General features: G+C 38.3%; 1 protein-coding gene across 6 annotated transcripts in view; it reads left to right on the forward strand.

Annotated features, from left to right (window-relative positions):
* VEPH1 (ventricular zone expressed PH domain containing 1) overlaps positions 1–24,119 on the forward strand; it is a 246,439-nt gene extending 222,320 nt beyond the window's left edge. For 3 of the 6 annotated variants that reach the window (XM_009201463.4, XM_003894911.5, XM_009201464.3), the window contains exons 13-14: positions 9,620–9,756; positions 14,242–15,858. In XM_009201463.4, coding sequence (XP_009199727.2) covers positions 9,620–9,756; positions 14,242–14,478 — 374 coding nt within the window. In that variant the 3' untranslated portion in view covers positions 14,479–15,858. Of the gene's footprint in view, positions 1–9,619; positions 9,757–14,241; positions 15,865–21,938 lie in introns of those variants that run through there. The other 3 variants (XM_009201468.4, XM_009201466.4, XM_009201462.4) reach the window with 3 other exon arrangements.
* The last annotated feature ends 927 nt before the right edge of the window (positions 24,120–25,046 follow it).

The following is a 25,046-nucleotide window of genomic DNA, read 5'->3' on the forward strand; positions in this document are numbered from 1 at the left end:
CACAATGCAATACTTTCAAGACAAAAGTGGCATAAGCCAAAAAGCACATAGTATGAGTAATTTTTGAGTCTGGATGAAAGTCAGTGTGCCATATGAACAGTAGTTATGTGGAGGTTATTGTCTATCGTCATTCCTTCAAGACTGTCACAAGAACAAGCAGAAACAAGCAGAAAGTCTGGGAAGAAAAGGAAGCAACCACAGATAACAGGAAATTCACCCAATGCACCTCAATCTATTATTGGTTTGGCTTGTAAATGGCAGTTTCAATGAATACATAGATGAGTTACTCAAAAACAGAAGAGGGCCAGGTGCAGTGGCTCATGCTTATAATCCCAACACTTTGGGAGGCAGAAATGGGAGACTCACTTGAGGTCAAAAGTTCAAGACAAGCCTGGGCAGCATGGTAAGACCCCATCTCTACAAAAAAAATTTTAAATTATCCAGGTGTGATGGTGTGCACCTGTAGTCCTAGCCACTTGGGAGGCTGAGACAGAAGAATAGCTTGATCCCAGGAGTTCAAGGTTCCAGTAAACTATGATCAAGCCACCGTATTCCAGCCTGAGCAACAAAGGAGACCCTGTCTTTAAAATACACACACACACAAAGAGAGAGAGAGAGAGACAGAGAGAGTTCGCTTTCCATTTGAGACACTTCGAATTGCCTTTCATACCTCCATTTTTATTAAAGGTCCAAGTTCAAAGACTGCAGGAGTCCCTCTCTCTTACTCTGAATTCTCTTAGTGTTCCTCACACTTTTATATAGGCCATTAGGACATGGTATTTCTAAAACCACCTGTTCATCACAATAAAAGGATTATTATAATTTACATTGATCCATGATGTCAATCATGATGACAGTAGCTACTATTTATTGATCCGTTATTGTGACCAGGTCTCAGCTAAGCAAGACCACTGTCAACTGTTGTGGCACTTTTATGTGCCTTCATTTATGGTGCATGTAATCCTCTCGGGGATGCATGGCTTGAGTAGAAAACCCCCACAGCCATTTGTGTTGTGTTAAGTATAACTCTAGGGAGTAGGAAAGGGAAGCTCAGTGACGTCAAATAGCTTGTCCTGGATCAGTCAGCTGGTAAGTGGCAGATTCTGGACTTCCACTGAGGTCTGCCTCCAAAGACAATGCTCTTACTGTATAAACCATAGGCCTACACTAGACAAAGTCATTGGTACAGTCTCATGTGATCTATTATAATAAAGAGTAAACATGGCGTTCAGCACACTGATTGAATAAATTATAATTGGTTAAAGACATTCAGAATTGCAACAAATCTTAAAACAAGATAGAGAGTGAATTATTGAACTCTTGTGCTCTTGAAATAAAAGAGGTCTGTGACTACACAAGATTTTTTTCATTATGTCACATTACAAAGTATTACATTCCACTCTGCGTGGTGCCCAAGGCTCTTTAGGATTGGTCTCTCTGATTCTCACACTTCATCTCTTGCCTCTTCTCTCCCACCCTGCTCCCTCGCAGAATTAGTTACGGTTCCCAGAATACATTTTATGCCTCCCTTCCTCAGCTTTGGTCCTTTGCTATGAACTTTTTTTCTTTTTTATTTCTTTTTTTGACTCAATGATCTTCCTCCCTTTGTCTTCATAGCTCCAACTTGTCCCTGAGAATTCAGCCCATACAGCATCTACTCTAGGAAACTTTTCTGCTTTGTATGCCCCAGTTTAGAATAAGTGTCTCTCAGTGTGTTCCAGTTAGACCCTGTGCACGGATCTAGCCTGGTACTTATCCCACTCTGTACTCACTTGCTTACTGCATTTCTCTGCATCTCAATGATTGAGACTGTCATATTTGTGTTTATATCCCCTTTACCTGGCATGTGCCTAGTGTGTGGTAACCATAAAGGCATTTTGAATAGAAGAATGGGAGAATCAATGAATGGCAAAGGGTGTTAATGAAAAGTGGAACTCAGTCTTCCATGACAAGAATAACATGAATGCTAAATTCTCTTATTAACTGAGAAGAAACCACTGGAGGCATCTCGTTCATTTCTAGTCAATTCCACCACCAGGACATAAAAGGATTTTTCTCTATTCTCTGGACCCTTTAGGAGTTTTCCCCCTTTAACGCCTTTCTACCCTTCCTCCATAACAAGGCAATCACCACCATGTCTGTAGTACAAACTACCTGCACACTGGCAAGTTGTAGGCATAAATACTTTGGTCTAGTCAAAACAAAAGCAGATCTGTCAAGAGGAAAGGTCATGGCAAGTGTTTTGGGATGCTTGAGGCATTTTGCTTGTTGTCTTTCTAAAGGGCCAAAGAATGACAACATCTGCTTATTATGAGAGTGTTTTGAGAAAGCTAGCAAAAGTTTTAGCAGAAAAACACCCGGGGCTGGGCATAGGGGCTCATGCCTGTAATCCTAGTACTTTGGGAAACTGAGATGGGCAGATTGCTTGAGCCCAGGAGTTTGAGGACCATGGGCAACATGGCCAAACCCCATTTCTACAAAAATTAAAAATTAAAAAACCAGCCAGATGTGGTGACACGTGACTGTGGTCCCAGCTACTAGGGAGTCCAAGGTGAGAAAATTGCTTGAGCCCAGGAGGTGGAGGCTGCAGTGAGCCATGATTGTGTCACTGCACTCCAGCTTGGGCGACAGAGTGAGACCCTGAGATAAAAAGAAGGGGAGAAAGAAAGAGAGAGAGAGAGAAGGAAAGAAAAAGAAGGAAGGAAGGAAAGGAAGGAAGGAAAGGAAGGAAGGAAGGAAGGAAGGAAGGAAGGAAGGAAGGAAGGAAGGAAGGAAGGAAGGAAGGAAGGAAGAAAGGAAAGAAAGAAAGAGAAAGAAAGAAAGAAAGAAAGAAAGAGAAAGAAAGAAAGAAAGAAAGGAAGGAAGGAAGGAAGGAAGGAAGGAAAGAAAGAAAGAAAGAAAGAAAGAAAGAAAGAAAGAAAGAAAGAAAGAAAGAAAAAGAAAGAAAGAAAGAAAGAAAGAAAGAAAGAAAGAGAAAGGAAGGAAGGAAGGAAGGAAAGAAAGAAAGAAAGAGAAAGAAAGAAAGAGGAAGGAAAGGAAAGAAGGAAGGAAGGAAGGAAGCAAGGGAGGGAGGGAGGGAAGAGGAAGAGAGGGAAAAGAAAAGAGACAAACACACAGGAAAGCTTTACTAGAGAGTCCTTGTCCACTACAACAATGCTCCTGCTTGTTCTTCTCATCAAACAAGGGCGATTTTGTGAGAGTTTCCATGGAAAATTATTAGGCATCCACCTTACAGTCCTGATTTGGCTCCTTCTGACTTTTTCTTTCCTAATCTTAAAAAAATCTTCAAAGAGCACTTATTTTGCTTCAGTTAATAATGTTAAAAAGACTGCATCGACATGGTTAAATTTCCAGGACCTTAGCTCTTTAATGACGGACTAAATGGCTTACCAAAGTGTCTTGAACTCGATGGAGCTTATGTTGAGAAATAGTTTCCACTTTTTATTTTTATCTTCTAATTCCATTTTTTAATGAGCTTTTGAAGTTCCCTCATATATCTGAACTTTGTTGAATTTGATATATAATCTGTGCCTGATTTCTTCTGTTCTCCATCGCTTCTGCCCAGCTGCATGTCCCACAGGCTGCCATGTAGTGATTGTTTCAAAAGGCTCCTTTAGCTCTGGTGTTCAGGTACCTTCCATGACTGGGGACACCTGTAAGCAGAGGGAGGGAGGAGAGTGAGGTTGAGTTATTGATTTGCTGGCTGCCTCCCTGCTGGGACACTGAGGGTCGACAGTGTCCTCTATTCCAGGCCACAGCTGTCATCAAATGGTGCTCTCCATACCGGTCTCCCACTGAGTCCTAACTGTTCTCTACCCTTTCCTCTTCAGGCGGAGGGATGTTAGGCCTGCATGGTTACTGGCCCCAGAATACCATGGCGCTTTTCCTACACCTTGCCCACTTCTAAGTAAATAATCTATTAACTCTATTAACTCTCCTCAATTGCTCAGTTTGAGATGCCATCTGTTTCCTGCCAAGACCCTGCATGACACATCACCGATCCTATCTGGGGCCCATGAGGCTTCATGCCTGGGCTGGACCCTCACAGGTTCTAGGCCCCTTCTTAGTCCTTTCTAATGGGGCTTCAGAAAAACTTTCCCATAAAGTCCACTATATGACCTCTCTGTGACTGTTACACAATCTCTTTCCTGGATCTTACACCTAGAAAGCCTTGAATTGACTTCTCCCTTCAACCCTCAGCCCATGACTGTTTGAGAGCACCTGCTTTACACACTTGTTTCTGAGTTTGTTGACTCTTCCAGCTTCTTAGGTTCTTTTGTGTGTTTTTCCTCACACACCTACCTTGCTACCACTCTATCTGGAAAATTCTATCTGATCCTTTTCCACACTCTATCTGGAAAATTCTCTCTTCTTCATGAGGGTCCCAGCTCTCATGTCACCTTGTCTCAACTAGAAGTGGAATTTCTGCTCTTCAAATGCTGTAACATGTGGCTTATACTTCTCGGTAGCACTTGCCAAACCCTACACTGAGCAGTAGAATTTGTAAAATGCTATACCTTCCCTAGATAATAAATTAAAGCTCCCTGTGAGGGTGATTTTATAGCTCCTCAGATCCAAATATAGTGCCTTACAGCTTATCTGTGCTTGAAAATACATATAGGGTGGATGGATGGTTGATAAATGAGCAGATGAACATTCTTTATTTTTCATTCTTCCTGCTGTGGATCTTCTCAGCTCTGGGAGACCTGTTATTATTATACTTATTCATCAACTTCATGTTGAATAAGATCAACCCCTTCAAAATTCATTTTTTTTAGCAACAAATATTTTTAACTTGGTGCAGAAAAGGGATACAATTAACATATAAACATTTGTATTAGCATTCTGAAAAACTTTTAAGTTGACAAACACAGTAACACTTTGCGTTCCAATTGCACTACAAAATTCAATTTAATAACCCATAGCTTTTATAGCCAGTCAATATTTAAAAAAATAAACAGATCCGTGTTAGTAGAGAATGTCCTAACCAAATTGTGATGCTTTGTTTTTGGTGTTTTGTTTTGCTTTGTTTTTTTAAGAGATGGCATTTCACTCTGTCTCCCAGGCTGGAGTGCAGTGGCATGATCATAGCTCACTGCACCCTTTGACCTCTGAGGCTCAAGCAATCCCCCCACCTCTGCACCCCTCCACCCCTCTGAGTACCTGGGACTACAGGTGCATGCCACCATGCCCAGCTAATTATTTTATTTTATTTTTTATAGAGACAGGGTCTCGCTATGTTGTTCAGCCTGGTCACAAACTCCTGGTCTCAACTCCTGGCCTCAAATGAACCCTCTGTCTCGGCCTCCCAAAGCACTGGGATTACAGGGATGAGCCACCACACTTGGCCAAATTGTGGTGCTTTAAATGAAATAATGTGTTAATTGGAAAGTGAGGATGTGTTTGAATATCCTCTATATTCTACATGCAAACAAGATTATTTTAGATGATACATGATCATACCCTGATAGTATCACTCCACATGATATTTTTTAAATGGAATATGATAATCTTAGAAAAAATGGTTTCTTGATGTAGCTGTGAAGAGGCTGTGATATCATATCTAAATCACTTGCTTCAAAGGACATACTATGGGCAACAGACCTTTAGAATGACACGTCCCCAGTCATGCGTATGTTAGATATAATAGCAAAAAAAAAAAAAAAGTTTTTTAAGATATGGGATATTAGAAAAATTTTGTTTTGTTTCTTGAAATTCTTTTAAAATTAATCTCACAACTCCAAATTGCCTCGCTTTTACTGACTTCTCTGAAACTGACTAATACCTAAATTTGGGGCCTCACATTCAGCTACTTTAAAGTTCTGCTAACATTCCTTCCTAAAACCGTTTCCATTGATTTTTCCCCCTAGGGCTGATTTTCACTGGTGAAAAGTATTTGCTTCCTGGCTTGTCTCTGAAGTCCTTCATCCTTTGTTGTTAGTAAGCCTATCATTTTTTCTTGACTGTCTCATCATAGTCATTATATCCCATTCACCCATGTCTTTAAGGACTCCAACAATTTTGCCAAGTGTTCCTTGTAAACTTTGGTCACACATAACTCTTCAAGTGAAACATTTGGATCTGCCTTGAGAAAAAATAAAGTAGATAACCCTCTATGTCAAATCCAAAAGGATCCATGTACTTAAATTTTCCCTAAGTCAATCATTATTTCAAATCATCTCAGATATCATAATTATTTCAAATGTTTTTTGAGTAAATATGAAAGACTGAGACAGGAAAAATGTATCATTATTAAATAGCGTTACATTAAATCATCTTGTCATTAAAACCATGGTACCAGCCTGAGCAACATGATGAAACCCTGTCTATACAAAAAGTACAAAAAAAATTAGCCAGGTGTGGTGGTGCGCACCTGTGGTCCCAGTTACTCAGGAGGCTGAGGTGGGAGGATCACCTGAGCCTGAGAAGCAAAGGTTGCAGTAACCCAAAATCTCACCACTGCACTCCAGCCTGAGTGACAGAGTGACACCCTGTCTTAGGACAAAAAAAAAAAAAAAAAAAAAAAAAATCATGGCAAGAAAGCAGTGATCACAAACTGTAAAGTCAAGTCTTTCCTAGAAGTGGGACTGGGGTGAGGGAGAAGCAGTGCCTTGTGCTTTGCTATTTACCTCGTATCCTCACATAAATTTCTTTCTTTTGATTTTTGACCTCCCAGAATCCCTTTTTAAAGGGGAGGGGGGCGGCATTATTATTTTCTCTTGCTGATTAGAAAATTGTAGTTTAGAAGATTCAAATCTAAATCTTCTGAGTTAATATTAAAAATCTTCGAACATTACAATTAGATTACCATGTTCTCTCACTTGAAAATGTGAAAAATGGGTGTTTTAAAATTTTTTAAATTAATGTCAGCTTTGGTATTTTGTTTTCGTTATTTGTTTTTACTTATTTTTCCCCTTTTTTCCCCTCTTGGATCACCTCTTGAAACCTTCTTTCCTCATCTCAGCTAGGCTGCTGCACCCTTTATGACTCAACGGTGCACTGTTAATAAACATTTACTGAGCCTCTAGCCCAGCAGGCACTGTGTTAAGGCTGTTCCTGCTCTCAAGGAACAGGTAACCCTGGGGGAGACACAGTACCCTAAGCACTTTAACTGAAGTCTCTGTGGATGTGGTTGCACAAAGGAAACCACTATGTTTATGGAAAATTTAAATTTGCAAAGAGCATTACTAGCTTTAAGAATGCTCCATGTCAGACAATTTCTATCAAAGCAAAGCAGAACTCTGAAATTTTTTTCTTTATATTAATTGTAAGTTTATACTTCATGAGTTCCTGCTTTCCTTTGCCTCTGCTATGCTCCTTAGTAACCTCCACTAGAGCTTCTCAAAAGATTGGAGGTCTCATCACTGAGGTCTCAGATCAAATGTCACCTTGAACATCTAAACTCTTTCCTGACCACTGAAATGCATGCATGCACAGCAAGTCCCCAAGTCACTTACTCCCTATTCTGTTTTCATCATAGCCCTTATCACTATCTTACAATAGATTTGATATGTATTTTCAGTGTTTGCTTGTTTGTTTTTTGAGACGGAGTCTCACTCTGTTGCCCAGCCTGGAGTGCAGTGACGTGATCTCAGCTCACTGCAACCTCCACCTCCTGGGCTCAAGTGATTCTCCTGCCTAACCTCCCAAATAGCTGGGATTACACCCAGCTAATTTTTGTATTTTTGGTAGAGATGGGGTTTCGCCAAGTTGGCCAGGCTTGTCTTAAACTCCTGACCTAGGTGATCCACCCACCTCAGCCTCCCAAAGTGCTGGGATTACAGGAATGAGCCACCGCGCCTGGCCAGTTTTTAGCCTTAATTTGGAGTTGACAATGGAACAACCAATTGAATAGTTATCCAAAATATATATATATATATATAGTACTTTGTTTATGAAAACTCTACATTTCGGCTGGGCATGGTGGCTCACACTTATAATCCCAGCACTTTGGGAGGCCGGGGTGGATGGATTACCTGAGGCCAGGAGTTTGAGACCAGCCTGGCCAACATGGTGAAACCCCATCTCTACTGAAAATACAAAAATTTAGCTGAGCATGGTGGCGATTGCCTGCAATCTCAGCTACTCAGGAGACTGAGGCAGGGGAATCACTTGAGCCTGAGAGGTAGAGGTTGCAGTGAGCTGAGATCTTGCCACTGCACTCCAGTCTGGGTGACAGAGTAGACTTTCTAAAAAATGAAAAGAAAATAAAACTATACATTTTATTATTTTTATCCTGAAAATGCTCTGTAAAGGTGAGCAATCCTGTGCGGCAATTATTAGACCTATATTAGAAAAAAGAAGTGGTAGTGTACAAAGGGCAGGTTGTGTTCATATGGTCAAAGAAGCGCTGTCCAGAATTTTTCCAAAGTGATGGAAGAAATTTTATTGCTTTCAAGGTGCTATGAAAATTGAAGATAAATATATTCAAATAAATATTGTCCTACTACAGATTGAGCTTTCCATTGTCCCCTTCTTGCTGAAATCAGATGCTTTCATCTGAATTTGAAGAGTGAATCTTATGTTGTTGGTAAAAGGAATAAAATTCTTCAGTTCAGCATCTAAACTCTGACATTGCAATGGATCTTCTAATTCTATGATCATTTGTAATCATACACACTCTGCTTCAATGTAAAATTAGTCCATTCAGTCAACAAATATTTATACAATTCCTACTATTTGCCAGGCACCATGTTAGATGCTTGGTGATTCAACAGTGAACAAAGCCAAGACCCTGACCTTGTGGAGCTTCCAACCGAATGAGACAGAAAGATATTAATCAGATAAGCACTAATATCTATCTACAAATGATAATTCCTGCTATATAAGGAACATGCTATGTGCCATGAGAACTTATGGGGGAAAGCCACCCTCATCTGGATTTGGAGAGGGCTTTCCAAATGAAGCAACATTCAAGTTGAAATGTGAAGTGATCAGTTGTTGACTAGGTGAAGATGGGAGTACAGAGAGGGGAAAGAGAGTATGTGTGTTCCAGAGAGTGAGAACAGCATGTACAAGAGTTGGGTAAGTTTGCTTTGCAGCTTAGTGTTATGGCTTTAGGAAACATGTCTTTTGGAGTGCTGCATTGACTTTTGCTGCCAAATAGCTAAATATACTTGGGTTTATGATTATTTATAAAGCTATATTTCCAGCAGTTCATGTGTCATAAAGCATGGAAATTTGTTTTTTATTACCTAGTTACTGGCAAAATCAAAATGAAGCTTATGGCATACTAGATACTTTGTGCCAAAATTTCGAACTATTTCAAATTAATTTGGTCATTCCGACATTAGAAATGGAACACCATGAAACAAAGAAACTAAGCACAGAAAGCTAAATATCCAGAAAAACTTTAAATACTGTTAACCAGATGCTCTTTGTGTGAGCCAATTCCTTTTGAAAATGTCAATGAGGGCTTTCAACAGTTTTCCATTGTCATATCTGAATTGTGCATTCTTTTAGGGACAAAGGAGGAAAGGTTAACCAAAGTCATAATTTATTAGCCTACTTTCCAGATATGCTAACTGGGTTCTGGTACACTGTACAGTTCTGACTTTTGATCACTTACTCAGTAAATAATGGAAAATACATGGCATGATTATTCTGCTACCTTCAACAGTTGTAAATCAAGATGGCCAGCCTCTCATCGAAGGAAAACTTAAAGAGAAGCAAGTCAGATGGAAGTTCATCAAAAGGTGGAAAACACGCTATTTTACACTGGCTGGAAATCAACTTCTGTTTCAAAAAGGAAAGTCTGTAAGTTCCTCCATCATCTTTTACACTTGCATTTTTAAGGTCTTGATCTCCACCAATAGCTAGACATTTTGTCTTAAGTTTAAACTCTGATACTTTTTCCATCTCCATTTCACCATCTTACAGCATTGTTTTCTCATATATGTCTGTGTCTAGTCTGTTTATTCCTATGTTAGTTGGTTCACTGTCCCCTTCCAGTTTATTATGGAAGCTTGTTTTAGTTGACTTTAGTTGTTTTAGTTGAACTGCAGAGGGACTACTAGGTCTTGACTCAGACACCGTGCCCTTTGTTTCCTTGTGGACCATGTACACAAATTCATGACTTATGATATTGGCTCTAACTTTTTATAAATATAGTTTATAATTGGAAGTGGGGGTCCAAAAAAGGAGGACATAGGCAAGGAGGAAAGAATGGAGGCTGATTTACTTTAGGTACTTTTTATAGTCAACAAAGTTTAATTCTGATTAAAATATTACTGTCTTTCATCTATTTAATATTCAGTTAATGAATATAGTAGAATTGTGATCAAACTAATAAATATTTAATATAATCTTCCATTTTAATAAGATGCTCAGTAATTATTTGTATTGTGAATTTTCAGTGGAAAATCTCTGAAGTAGCATTCTATTCCAATCAATAATGCAAAGTTATCCTCTTTTCAAATTGGTTCTATGTATCATTAAACTCTACTGATTCAGGATCAAGAGGAATCAAATCTTGACCTACTTCTTGAGTATTTTAAAAAATAATCATAATGACTAGCATTTTTTCAGTGCTTACTATGCAACACCTTGGATTGCCTCTAACAATCCTCAAAATAATCCTATTAGGCCACCACTGCTATTATTGCCATTTTACAGATGAGGAAACTGAGTCAAAGTACCTGATTGGATTGTCCAAGGACAAAGCTAATAAGGTGAGAAAGGATATAACTGAGGTCAAGATCAGGCAGTGTTTCACCAAAGCATGTTCTTAAATGAGTTTACTGCTTCCCATGTATACTTAAAATACAGAGCCAGTGGCAAACTGTACTCACCAGGGATCTCCATAGAAACAGAACCAATAGGATATATAAAGACATATAAGAGATTTACTGTGGGAATTGGCTCATGAAATTATGGGGAGTGAGAAGTTCCATGATATGCTGTGTGCAAGCTGGAGAACCAGGAAAACTGGTGGTGTAATTCAGTCTGTGTCCTAAGGCCAGAAAATTAAGCGAGTCAATGATATAACTCCCAGTTCAAGGCCAAAGGCCTGAGAACCTGGATATGGGGGTGAGCTGCGGGGAGGGATGTAAGTCCCAGAATCTGAAGGCCCCAAAACCAGGAGCTCTGATGTCCACAGGCAAGAGAGAATGCATGTCTCAGCTCAAGAAGAAAGAGCAAATTTATCTTTCCTCCAACTTTTTATTCTATCCAGATCCCCAATAGATTGGATGATGCCCACCCACAATGGTGAGTGTGGATCTTCTTCACTCAGTCCACTAATTCAAATGCTAGCCTCTTCCAGAAACACCTCACAGACACATACAGAAATAATGCTTTCCCAGCTGTCTGGGTACCCATTAGCCCAGTCAAGTTGACACATAAATTTAGCCATCACATAAACCAAACTGTATGAATTAATTAATGAAAAGTGGTAAATTAGTTAAAAATTATAATTCATTCTGGGCCATATGCACTATATCTTTAGAGACCTCATTATAAAACTTACTTGAGGCCGGGCACAGTGGCTTATGCCTGTAATCCCAGCACTTTGGGAGGCCGAGGGCGGCAGTCCACAAGGTCAGGAGATCAAGACCATCCTGGCTAACACGGTGAAACCCCATCTCTACTAAAAATACAAAAAAATTAGCGAGAGGCGTGGTGGCAGGCGCCCTATAGTCCCAACTACTCAGGAGGCTGAGGCAGGAGAATATAGCGGGAACCAGGGAGGCGGAGCTTACCAGTGAGCGAGATTGCGCCACTGCACTCCAGCCTGAAGCGACAGGCGAGACTCCTTCTCAAGACTTACTTGAACATTTTAATCAACAGGAATCAAATATCATGTATTTGAATTATGGCAAATTCTGACTAGTGTTCTTTTAATTAATAAGACTTCTGTTCACTTTTTGGATGAAAAAAAAATTTTTTTGTGATACCTACTGTGTACTCATGTTACTTTCCTCATCTGTGTGTATTATAACATATACAGATGGACTTTTCTGAGGCTGAACATCTTTTTGAAAGGGCAGTTCAATTTAGACAGCTATTAGAAATTTAAAGAAACTTTTTTTTAGCATAGGTTCACACTAAAGCATGTTTAAAGTGTTTAAAATGACTATCTGAATTTTCTGTTTTTATTCAAGAAATCAAGAATAGAAATGAAGATGTAGTAATTTTCCAGATCCCTTAAGACAAAGCAGAGTCAATCTATAAGAATGTTTTTCTGAACTCAAATAATGACCTTTATACTTTCTGATTCATGGCTTTTTAATAAGGTTTAAAGAAAACACAATTTTATAATTATTATAATAACTCGTTTGACATGTTTATCAGGAAATAATGGTCTGACATTCCATAACTCTGACAAAACTTGCAGCTCAAATAGTGGGAAATAATTTAATATAGCATGAAGGCCACAACAAAATACTTCTATTCTCCAGGGAAACAATAACCTACCAGTGGTCAACAGTCCTGCTGAAGCTTCAGGTCCTTGTAAAAGGGCCCCTTTTAAATGAAAGAAATGTGCATTTTAAAATGAGAGCTGAGGTTGAAAGACTCTAATGGAAGACTCTAATCTTTCACTTTTGCATTTTTAAGACCTTGATCTCTACCAACCAGCTAGGCAATAGTGTCCTTTGACTTTCTGTCTATTACTGTCTCAGTTGATTCACAGTCCATCTTTAAATTACTATGGTAACTTTTTATTTTCTTATCAATCTCTGTTCTATGCACTGCTTCAAAGAAAGGCAATTTTATTACTGTCAGATACTTACTGTAAACCAAATTAGGCTAGCAAAGTATTGTCTAGTGTGTATGTCTTCAAACTTTATCCTGTGTACCCTAAAAGAATGTTGAACAATCTATGTAATACCTTGCAACATTTTAAGTTGCAGCAACACTTTTAACATAAGTTTAACATTTGCCCGGACTGTAATTTCTGTTGAATTGTAAATATTGACATTTTAAAACAAAAGGATTACATCTCTCCATTAAATGTAACCACTGGATTAAAATACCATAGCAGTTTAACACCTAACACTATTTTTTAATACATAAATTAACTCTTTTTTATATAGAAATGTCCACATTGTTTCTCTTTTTCTTTTTTTTGAAATCATGTTTCTGTTCTACCTCTATCACAGCATTTTATCCTGAATGGCATTTCATTTTTCACTGAGTAAAACTGTATGTATAAATTGAAATTTGATTGTTTGAATTTCTTGTGACCATCCGTCTCCAAGTGTAATTTTTTCTGACTCAGTTATCTTTTCAAAAAGTTATATCCTTCATGAAAATACCTAAGTATAATGCCAAGCTTAATAATTATTAAACATTAAAAATTGAAATATTATTGAAAATGCACCTCATAATGAAATAGATGAAGAGTGATTGCATTGCCTTGGCTGATGGATACTTCCCTGATGTCAATAGTTGGAACTGCTTTTTTATTTGGTGTTTCTGAGATTTTTTTTTTACATTGGACAAAACATCATAGAAAGTATGGGATGAGTGAAGAGGTTGCTTTTTCATTGCAAAGTAAAAGGAGGGTGATTGCAACAGGAGAGGTGGGCAAGGAGAATTGGCAAACTTCTCAACCACAGGTACTTTCTTTAGTAGACAAAATGTATTCATATTAAAGACCTGAAATTGCTTCAAAGAAATATCTGACCCCTTAAAATTATTCGTCTTAGCCCAGGCGATGACCTTGGTATTGTAGAGATCCTTAAATTTTTGCTTTAATAAAAGGTGAATGTAATATCATTAAATATTCCTTCCCTTACTGTTTGTAGACAAAGCATGCTTCCAAAGCTGCAGAGAGTTTCAAAAACAGTTTGGTCTATGGGAACACTGGAAACCTCTCTATTCAATTAAGGTTTGGCAAAATCTTTCTCAGAGGTAGCACAAAGGAAAATTCAATTTCATGCCTCCCAAACTACCCAAAATTATAAGTTAATAGCACTCCAAATTGTACCATTGCACCTTGCTCTATTAATATAACGTTAATAGAAAATGAAAGAACTCTGAATTTTTCCCAAATCCCGCTTCATAATAATATTCTATAAATTAGTTATCTTGTGTAAACTTATGATACTCTAACAAAGGCCCGATTGCTCACTCCTTCAGTTATTCTAATGATTCTGAGGCCTTAGCACCCAAAATAACAAAGGTCTTGAGCTATAAAAAGTGAAAGGATTCTGGCCCTCTTAGAAAATTCTCCAGTAGCCAGAGATCCTTGCCTACAGTAACAGCCAGCCCATATTCTTTTCTTCCCATGCCTTTCAGAAAGATGACCCTGACGACTGCCCAATAGAACTCAGCAAAGTGCAGAGTGTGAAAGCTGTGGCCAAGAAACGCAGGGACCGCTCTCTCCCCCGGGCTTTCGAAATCTTCACAGACAATAAAACCTATGTCTTTAAGGCCAAGGATGAGAAGAATGCAGAAGAATGGCTCCAGTGCATCAATGTGGCAGTTGCCCAAGCCAAAGAGAGGGAAAGTAGAGAAGTAACCACATATCTGTAGGGATTTACAAGTCAGCCACGACAGCTACACACCACAGGCATTGTATTATCAATGCCAATGTCAAGAAAAAGAGCTAAATTTACCAAGCCATGTTGTTTTTTTACTAAATACCAATGGAATTCTTGTCCTTTAAGAAGAAGGGCCTAAAATGGCAGGATTCTTAGTAAATGTCATACCCTAACAGCTTTAGTATTGACTTCAGAATATATCTGATGCCTACAAAAATAAAATAAAATAAAAGGAGCTAGAGAGTATGCCCTCAGACAGTGTGGGGCCAGGAAGGGAAAAGTCACTGATAAAAGAACCTCTGTAGATATGTCATTTAAAACTATGAGAAAACAGCATGAAAAGATGCCTGAACTATCCGTCTTGAGGAAAGATTAGCACTTCTGATGAAAATCACAGTCTGTCAAAGGTATTAAAAGAAAAATTTAAAAAAAAAAAAACGTTAGAAACATTGAACTAATGTACACTGAGAAAAACCATATAACTTACTTATAGACATATAATTACATGATCCTCTCTTACTACAAATGAGGCTAACACATGGTAAAAAAGTTCTCAAGTCAGTTATGTCATTAAATACTTCTCTTTCAGAATTATTTAATTATTCCCTTTAAGTTCATTTTATATAATCTACAGTTTAGATGCTTGGACATATATCCTGCCCAAGGCACTAAGTGTAATATAGAAAAAGAATAGAAAGCCATTTTCTCTATCTTCAAAATAATGTGCCATCTCCATTAAAATTAAGACTTTAAAGTTCTATAATTTTTTCTTTGTATTCAACCTTTTAATACCTCCAAATTACAAATATCTATTTTTTCACTACATAGATATATAATTACACTATGATAGACAGAATGCTGGAGTGATTCTCAATGATCCATGCCTTGGTATAATCCTCTCCCCCACTGAGTGTTGGTGGGACATGTAACCTGCTTCTAACCAACAGAACATGGCAAAAGTGATGGGGTCATCTCTCCCATAATTATGTTACATTATATAGCAAAAGTGAAGAGAGGTTGCAGATATACATAAGGTTTCTAATCAGTTGACTTTGAGTTAATCAAAGAGACCCCCCTGGGTGGGCCTGACTTAATCAGACTAGTCCTTTAAAAGAGGGTAAACAAGTCAGAGACTCTCTCTCCTATTAGCCTTAAATAAGCCAGCTGCCATGAGCTCTACGGCTGGAAGGAAATGAGTTTTGTCAACAACCATGTGATCTTGGAAGAAGCATCTGAACCTCAGATAAAAGCCCAGCCCCAGACAACACCTTGGTTGCAGCTTTGTGAAACTCCGAGCAGAGGACCCAGCTAAATCACGCTTGGACTCCTGACCCACAGAAACTTTCAGATAATAAATGTATGCTGTTTTCAATCTAAATTGTGGTGATTTGTTATGCAGTGATAACTAATACAAAAGCTAAGTTGGGCTACATACAAGGGATCACTTTTTCCTTGAAATTTATTTATTATGTTGTCTAGTATAGAAACCTAGAGAAAGACTATGAATGGCCAACACCTTGACCCTCCTGCTAACTTACTAGGATAGGAAATATAAAAGAGACCATGTTTGCAAAAGGAAACAATTCCATTTTAACAAGTAAAGTTTGAGGGTATTGTGAGTCACAGAATTTATTACACATTGGAAATAGAGTTCTGGAGGTCAAAATTCAGGATCACTGGATATATAGGTAGTCGCCAAAGACGCAAAATTAGATGAAATTACCCAGAGAGAATAACAACACAAAAGAATTAATAAGGGTTCCTTGAGACACCAGCATTTAAGTAAAGGCAGCTGGTGTAGCTGATTAGTGTTCAGAGATGATGTAGACCACGGGAAATGATGTCACAAAAGCCAAATTAATATGGATTTTTCAGGAAAAACAGACAGGGCAACAATTTGATATCCTGAAGAGTAATCACTTACGATAAAACCTGACTTTCACAATCAGGAAGCAATTGGTGTCATTGGTAAGAACAATTCCATTGGAGTGAGGGAGTAAACATTACATTTTAGTAGGCTGAAGAGTCAATGGGAGGTTAGGAGTTTAAAGCAATAAGTGGACTATTTTTTCAACAAAATGGGGCTACGATGAAAGGGTTAAGATGGAGCAAGTATTTTCTTGCTCTTTTTAAAATGAGTAAGAAGGGAAAGATGAAGGAATTAAAAATACAGAAAGAAAGAGGAAAAAAGTTACTTTGCTTGAGTAAAGTTTCTAGAAGTGATAGGAAAGGATTAAAACTCCTTTATTTTGCAGCCATTAACTGAGCACCTACTAAGCAACAGTTGTCATGTTTGGCCTGTAGATACAAAGATAAAAGACACAGCTTTTCTCTTCAAGGGGTTTAAAGTTTAGTGAAAGAGACATACATATAACAGAAATGTAAGTACTACGTGGCAAGTGCCTTGATGAAGGTATGCACAGGGTCCTGGGGAAACACAAGAGAAGGCACCACTGTAAGCAACTTTAAACTCAGAATGGACTCCCTCACTTCTTCCCAGAGGTGATAGAAAATGAGCTAGTCTCAAAGAACTAGTAGGATTGCTGTGGGCAAACAAGGAGCAAATGGTCAGTAGAGTGAACCACGCTGCAAATGCAAAAGAGGGAGAAGGAACATGGTCCATTTGCAAAATGTAAGTTTTTCCCTAGGGTTGAAACATAAGGGGTGTATGGAAAATGGTTCAGAGTGATGCTGAAAAGGCCTGCAGGACCACAGGATGTAGGACTTGGTTCCAAGCCAAGAGTCTAAACTTTTTCCTTTACATGATGAGGCATTAATTTGTGTGGCAGCAATAAAGATAAAAAGGAAAAAAAAAATTTAAATAAGATGATGAAGCATGATTAAAAAGTTTTGAGCAGATTTGCATTTAGAAAGATTATCTTAATAGTGGTAGAGAATGGATTATAAGAATATAAAAAATTGCAGCAGGGAGACCATTTGGGAGGCTCTTCTAAGGTAGTGAGGACCTGGACTCATGTAGTAACAAAGGAAATAGAGATAAATGAACAGGCAGGAAAAATACTGGTTTAGGAAAATGGACAGAACACTGGTGGATTGGATGGAGTTGGAGTATGGGAGTGGAAAGGAAGGAGTTTCTACTGATCCCTAGGTGCTTGCTTGGGAAACTTGGTAGATGGTGATGGTGATATTCACTGAAATAGAAAAATCAGAAGCAGCAGTTTAAGAGGTAAGGCAGATGGTAAATTTAATTTTGATGTATACATTCACGGTATAGATAGGGGACTCACCTTGGATTAGATGGACAACTTCTGTGAAGTTGGGCAGGAAAAGGATGAGAAGGAGTATAGTTGTAAATGATTCTCTAAATATTCTTTTAAAACCTACCACCCCATTCTTAAGAGTCAGTGAATAACTCTGTTTTAGTCAATTAGGAACAACTGGTAACAGACAAACACTAACAAAGTATTAGGTGACTTTGCATTAGCTATTAACAATTTGAATGCCAACAGTGTGCTTAAACCTTTCATAGCAGAGAGCTTGTGGTAAAACAGTGGCTATGTTGAATGCTTGGCCTAAAAAAGAAGAGAATGGCCCCCTCAGCTCAATTTGTGGGGAAAGAATTATTTTTACTACTTGCTACAAAGTCCTTGTGATTTAATTAACTGGATACCTCTAATCTAGAACATAACTCTCCGTGCCTTTGAGCCAGATCTTTAAAAAAAGTGAATGTGTGAAGTATAAATAATGAACTTTGTGGTTTCATTCCGTGATGCAGTAATTCCAAATGTAAGTAAATTCTCCTGGGTTCAGAATCACACTAGGAATTTCAGAATCATCAGCTTCCCGCGAATATTTCTGGCACTTCCACCCTGGTTGCTGGTGAGTTTACCACAGACCGGTCTTTCCCAAGAGGGCTGCCATTTCTGATCCTGATCTAAGAAGAAACCACTTTCCTAAACATGCTTAAACCTTTAAATATGTTGGTACGAATAAAATTATAATCATGGATAGAAATTGAAGTGGTTTTCATCTTAATTTTTATTCTTTTTCCCTCCCAGATAGCATTGGAAATATAAATGTTTATGTATGAGAAGCTCATTGAGCTATTTCTTGAGAACCTGGAGTTTGGTAAAAACAAATATTCAATACTTTTCTAATACTGAGCTTTCTAGAAAATCCTTAGCTGGTGATGTCAAGGGGCATTTACTAGGTCATCTTCAACTCACCTAATTTCCATAGGCACTCACAAACCTGTCTGTGGTGATGACTTTTTCTCAGACATAAATAAAGATTACATGTTTAAGGAAGCATTACCCACTTTAGGAAACAATTGTGAGATAAGGTGAGAGAATATGTGAGCTGAATTCAAAGTGCATTGCAGACAAATAAAGACCATGGTTTAAATGCCCTAATAAGGATTTCCAGTTCCCAAAACCTAAATTTTTAGAAGAGAAACCAAGAAAAAAACCAAACTGTCATCTTGTTTCAGAATAGCACCAGAGTATAGATCCCTTGGAACAAATCCTTCCCAAAGATGCTCCTGAAAGACAAAGAGGTTGGAAAATTCAGAAGATGTCTACCAAGGTAGGGAAAGGGGCACAGGCTCTAGGCACGTGAAGAGTCAAGCCCTCTCTCTTTCAAAACTGGATTACCAACCTGAGCCAGTTATTCATCTTTCATCCCTGGATTGGGGATAATACTATCCACAGAGTGGAACTGATGTGAGGCACACATGTCTTGCAAAAGCATAAAACCTATAACCTTAACCAGCAGAGAACCTTTAACATAATAAGTGCTTGAAAAAGACACTCCAGTTTCTATGTACCATTAAGTAACTATGATGCCATGTCTTGATGATAATTACATGTTGATGTCTTCCTTTTTAAGCAAAACATTCAGCAGTTGCTTTGCAAGACCATATGGAACTGTGGTCACTTCAATGTTGGCTCTTTTGTTCACTAATACCACATTTCATCCCACTCCTCTGCTTCTGTGCTTTTCTGTGTACATGATAACTTTTTGTTTCAAAGTCGAACCAAATTGTAACCTGTTTAAGACATAGTAAACAGCAATTAGCCCATGTGCTGTCAACCATCCACATATCTGAATAGATGTGACAACACAAAGAGCTAAGATAGCATTTGCACATCAATAGGCAATGACAGAAACCCCATCACAGCCATTCCCAGTGCATAACGATTGTAAAACATGTACTAATTTCAGAGATATTTAAGTGTGGGGGAAGAAAATGTAAAGCAGTTTGTAAAAGGAAGTATTAAGAGTTCCATACAGGCTTGTTTCACAGTAATCAAAACTGTGTGTTAATATTTTTGTGAACAGTAGAGCATATTGCAAATGTAAGAAACTTTAAAACATAATGGTTAAAATGCCCCCAATGCACCCATCCTCAAAGGTATGAGGTCAGCTCTGCCTGTAATTGCTTACCCTCTCTTTTGACAGGACTAAGGATGGCTGATGTCCACAAACAAGCCATGTTTCTGGTGTCTCTGTTTCCCCCTACCAGTGCTCTCCTTTGTCCAAGTCCCCTTTCCTGAAAGGGAAGCTGGGTAAAGAATGGGCCAAGATGGCAGAGATGGAGGCAGAGTTGTACGTGGTGTGTCTTTTTATTTTTTCACTTTTATTTTAAGTTCAGGGGTACAAGTACAGGTTCATTACACAGGTGAACTTGTGTCATGGGGGATTTGTGGTACAGATTATTTCATCAACCAGGTATTAAGCCTAGTAGCCACTGGCTATTTTTCCTAATCCTCTCCCTCCTTCCACCCTCGACTCCCCAAAAGGCCCCACTGTGTGTTGTTCCTCTCTATGTGTCCATGTATTCTTATCATTTAGCTCCCACTTATAAAAGAGAACATGCAGTATTTGGTTTTCTGTTCCTGCAAAGTACATGATCTTGTTCCTTTTTGTGGCTGCATGGTATTCCATGAGCCACATTTTCTTTATCCAGTCTATCATTGATGGGCATTTAGATTGATTCTATGACTTTGCTATTGTAAATGGTTCTGCAATGAACATACATGTGCATGTATCTTTATAATAGAATGATTTATATTCCTTTGGGTATATACCCAGTAATGGGATTGCTAGGTCAAATGGTATTTCTGCCTCTAGGTCTTTGAGGAATCATTGCACTGTCTCCCACAATGGTTGAACTAATTTACATTCCCCCCAACAGTGTAAAAGTGTGCCTTTTTCTCCACAACCTCACCAGCATCTGTTGTTTTTTGACTTTTTAATGATAGCCACTCTGACTGGCGTGAGATGGTATCTCATTGTGGTTTTGTTTTGCATTTCTCTAATGATCAATGATGAGCTTTTTTTCATGAGTGTTGGCCACATGTATGTCTTCTTTTGAGAAGTGTCTGTTTATGTCCTTTACCCACTTTTTTATGAGGCTGTTTGTTTTTTGCTTGTAAATTTGTTTAAGTTCCTTATAGACGCTGGATATTAGACCTTCGTTGGGTACACAGTTTGCAAAATTTTTCTCCTATTCAGTAGGTTGTCTGTTTACTCTGTTGATAGTTTCTTCTTCCGTGCAGAAGCTCTTTAGTATAATTAGATCCCATTTGTCAATTTTTGCTTTTGTTGCAATTGCTTTTGGCATCTTCATCATGAAATCTTTACCTGTGCCTATGTCCTAAATGATAGTGCCTAGAAAAGCCCATAGTCTCAGCCCCAAAGATTCTTAAGCTGATAAACAGCTTCAGCAAAGTATCAGGATACAAAATCAATGTGCAAAAATTACTAGCATTCAACAGTCAAGCCAAGAACCAAATCAGGAACAAACTCCCGTTCACAAATGCCACAAAAAGAATAAAATACCTAAGAATACAGCTAGCTAGGAAGGTATAAGATCTCTACAAGGAGAGCTACAAACCAGTGTTCAAAGAAATCAGAAATGACACAAACAAATGGAAAAACATTCCATGCTCATGGATGCAAAGAATAAATATCATGAAAATGGCCATACTGCCCAAAGCAATTTATAGATTCAATGCTATTCCTATTAAACTACCACTGACATTCTTCTTGAAACTAAAGAAAACTATTTTAAAATTCATATGCAACCAAAAAAGATATTAAATAGCCAAGGCAATGCTAAGCAAAAAGAACAAAGCTGGCAGCATCACGCTACCTGACTTCAAACTATACTACAGGGATGCAGTAACCAAAACAGCATGGTAGTTGTACAAAAACAGACACATAGACCAACAGAGCAGAATAGAGAACCCAGAAATAAGACCACACACCTACAACTATCCGATCTTCAACTAACCTGACAAAAACAAGCAATGGACAAAGGATTCCCTATATAATAAATGGTGCTGGGATAACTGGCTGGCCATATGCAGAAAATTGAAACTGCACCCCTTCCTTACACCGTATACAACAGTTAACCCAAGATGGATTAAAGAAGTAAATATATAACCCAAAACCATAAAAATATATGTCTTTTACCCACTGTCACAGATTGGGGACCCTAGAGGTGAAATTAGAATGATGTCTGAGGCGGAATTCCAGATCAAGCAGGAGGAGCATTTCCAGAAGAGATCTTCAAAGTCAACCATACCAAAGACAGGAATAGAAAGGCAAGGCCTAGAGTCAAGTTGGAAGTTGGAGAAGCAGAGAAGAGCAGAGGGAGGCACAGAGCAGAGTGAGTGGAGTGGGCAGGGAGCTGCATGAACTTCAGAAGAGCAAGACAACCCTTATGGCTTGATTTTTACAGGTACTTGCCTAAGTGAAGTGCAGGGGGTTTCTGTTAAATGTGTTTTGATGAAACAGATTCACCTCCTCTTAGATGTCCTTCTATTCCCTGGTTATGCAAGGCCCTATAGCCATGTGCTCAGCACAAGAGGCAACCAGCTCTGACGATAACCTTAGCTCCTGGGTCCCGCCATGAGAACCCCAGCCTTGTCAGAGCACATTCCATAAGAACTTTCTTCTCAAGTCCCTTGCCCCGCACCCCAGTACTATTGAATTTGTCTACTTCAAAGAAAACTTTTCTGAGAGCATGGGGGCTGGAAATCTTGAAACTTTCTATAAAATGATAATCAGATGCATTGTGTTTACATAGCTTATTTGTGACTTTATGGACAAATCTTTGAAAATCTTACATCAAATTTAAAAATGCATTTTCTCTGTCTTTCAAGCAATAAAAGGATTAGAATTCATTTTGGTACTGAGAATCTAGAAAAGCTATAAAATTTTCAAATAGTGTAAAAACGTAAAGTACTCAAACACATGGTAGACTCATTCATGCCTAGGAATAACAGCGCTCCATGAGACCAAACTGGAAATTAAGGGGGAGTGGGTGCTAATAATAGTAAATTCTACTTTTTCCTTTTGTGAATTATTCTATAATTATTTTTTGCCTTGTTTTATTTTTTAACTACCATTTCACTAACATTAGTAGAATATCCATAACACACACACACATATATATACACATTTACTATTACACAGGTATTATGACAACAGAACTATTGTTTTCACATGTGCTTTGTAGAAATCAATCCTATTACTTCATTATCTTATATTCTATTTATATCCTCTCTCTCTCTCTCTCTCTCTCTCTCTCTCTCTCTCTGCCAGCATTTCATGTAATCAGAAGAAACTTTTATGCGTGTTCCATTATTCTTAATGGAGATCCACTTCTATGCACCAGATTTCCTTTGGGAGTGTTCTGTTCCCTCTTAATTCAGAGCTATCGCTATATGAGGAAATAGTCTAAATGTCATTTCTCTTAAGAGAGAGAAACAATGATTCTGTTTGCCAGAGTAGCTCATAAACACAAAAATCAGAAGAAGGTCCATTTTTAAAATTTAGCCAAAACCACAGTTTGGAAATGTCTGTTTTGGAAAATGAACCATAATACTAACAGTATGTGTTGATTTGAGAACATTTTCATCAGGACTCTCCCAAACTCTTCATGGAGGGATATCGTATAATTTTCCACATAAACAACTCTCATCTATATATTCATGTTTTTGGTATCACTATAATACTGTCATCTCCTGAAATCCTGAGGTTATACCACCCTCAGGTAAATATAAATCAAATTCCACAGCAGCCAATAGTGTCACAGTAAGGTTCCAATGTAACGAAGCCACTAGCAGAATGTGTGGCAGCTAAATAAACTAGGCCAAGTCCTTGTAAGCAAGGAGATTTGGCATTTATCATTCAGTTAACAGTATCACAGGCTATTGGAGTTGGAAGAATCTTAGCACTTGCCAGGCCCAATCTCCCTGCCCCATGGAGAAGTCCCTTGTTTGTCATCATTGGCAGGTTGCATTCCCAACTGCTCAAACCCTTCTAGGGACAGAGAGCTCATTACTTTATCATCAGTTCTCATCTTTTTAAAATAATTTTGTTCTGTTTATGAAAACATTTATTGCAGAAAATACCAAAAACTACTAAAATTATAAAAATTATTTATAATCATCTGATCGTACAGAACTCCAAAAAATAGAAATGTTCAAATATAATTCCCATTAGGCTATTCATACCATATAATTATTTTCTGAAAAATTCTGCCTTTCTATCATTTCTAACCTGCAGTCCAGGTTCTCTCTCCTGCAGCCAGATATAATGTCTGCTCCCTCTTCCCCAAGACAACCTTTTACATAGTTTGATTCAAACATTCATTCAACCATTAATAGGCATGGTGGCACATGCCCAGTCCCAGGGCCACCTCAGGAGGCCAAGACCACTCAGCCCAGGATTCATGAGGCAGTATGATTGTGCCCAGAATAACTGACCAGAATCTAGCCTGGGCAACATGAAAGAGAAAGAAGAAAAGAAGGAAGGGGGGAGAGAAGGAAGGGAAAGAAAGGAAAGAGAAAGAAAATAAAAGAAAAGAAAGAAAGAAAGAAAGAAAGAAAGAAAGAAAGAAAGAAAGAAAGAAAGAAAGAAAGAAAGAAAGAAAGAAAGAAAGAAAGAAAGAAAGAAAGAAAGAAAGAAAGAAAGAAAGAAAGAAAGAAAGAAAGAAAGAAAGAAAGAAAGAAAGAGAGAAGGAAGAGAAGGAAGGAATTAAGGAAGGAAGGAGAGAAAGAGGAAGGAAGGAAAGAAGGAAGGGAGGGAGGAAGGAAGGAAAGGAGAGACCATTTATTGAGTATCCAACATATACTAGGGCATGGGGACTCAAAAATGATAAATAAATTGTCCATGTCTTTAACAAACTCAGTAAGTAAATGTTAGGATCTGAATGTTTGTGCCCCTGCTTCCCAAATGCATATGTTAAAACCATTAGGTAGTACTATATGTTAATACCAACGTGGTGGTATTAAGAAGTGGGGCCTCCAGGAGGTGATTAGATAATGAGGGCTCTGCCCTCATGAATGGGATTAGTGCCCTTATAAAAGAGGCCAAGAGGAGCTTGTTTGCCCTTCCCAATGTGAAGACACAGCTAGAAGGCACCAGCTCTGAGGAACAAGCCTTCACCAGACAGCAAATCTACCAGCACCCTGATGTTGGACTTCTCAGCCTCCAGAACTGTGAGAAATAAATTTCTGTTGTTTATAAGTTACCCAGTCTAAGACAGTTTGTTATTGCAGCCCAAATGGACCAACACGATAAGTG

The sequence above is a fragment of the Papio anubis genome, chromosome 2 (assembly GCF_008728515.1).
Source record: "Papio anubis isolate 15944 chromosome 2, Panubis1.0, whole genome shotgun sequence".
Lineage (NCBI taxonomy): Eukaryota > Metazoa > Chordata > Mammalia > Primates > Cercopithecidae > Papio > Papio anubis.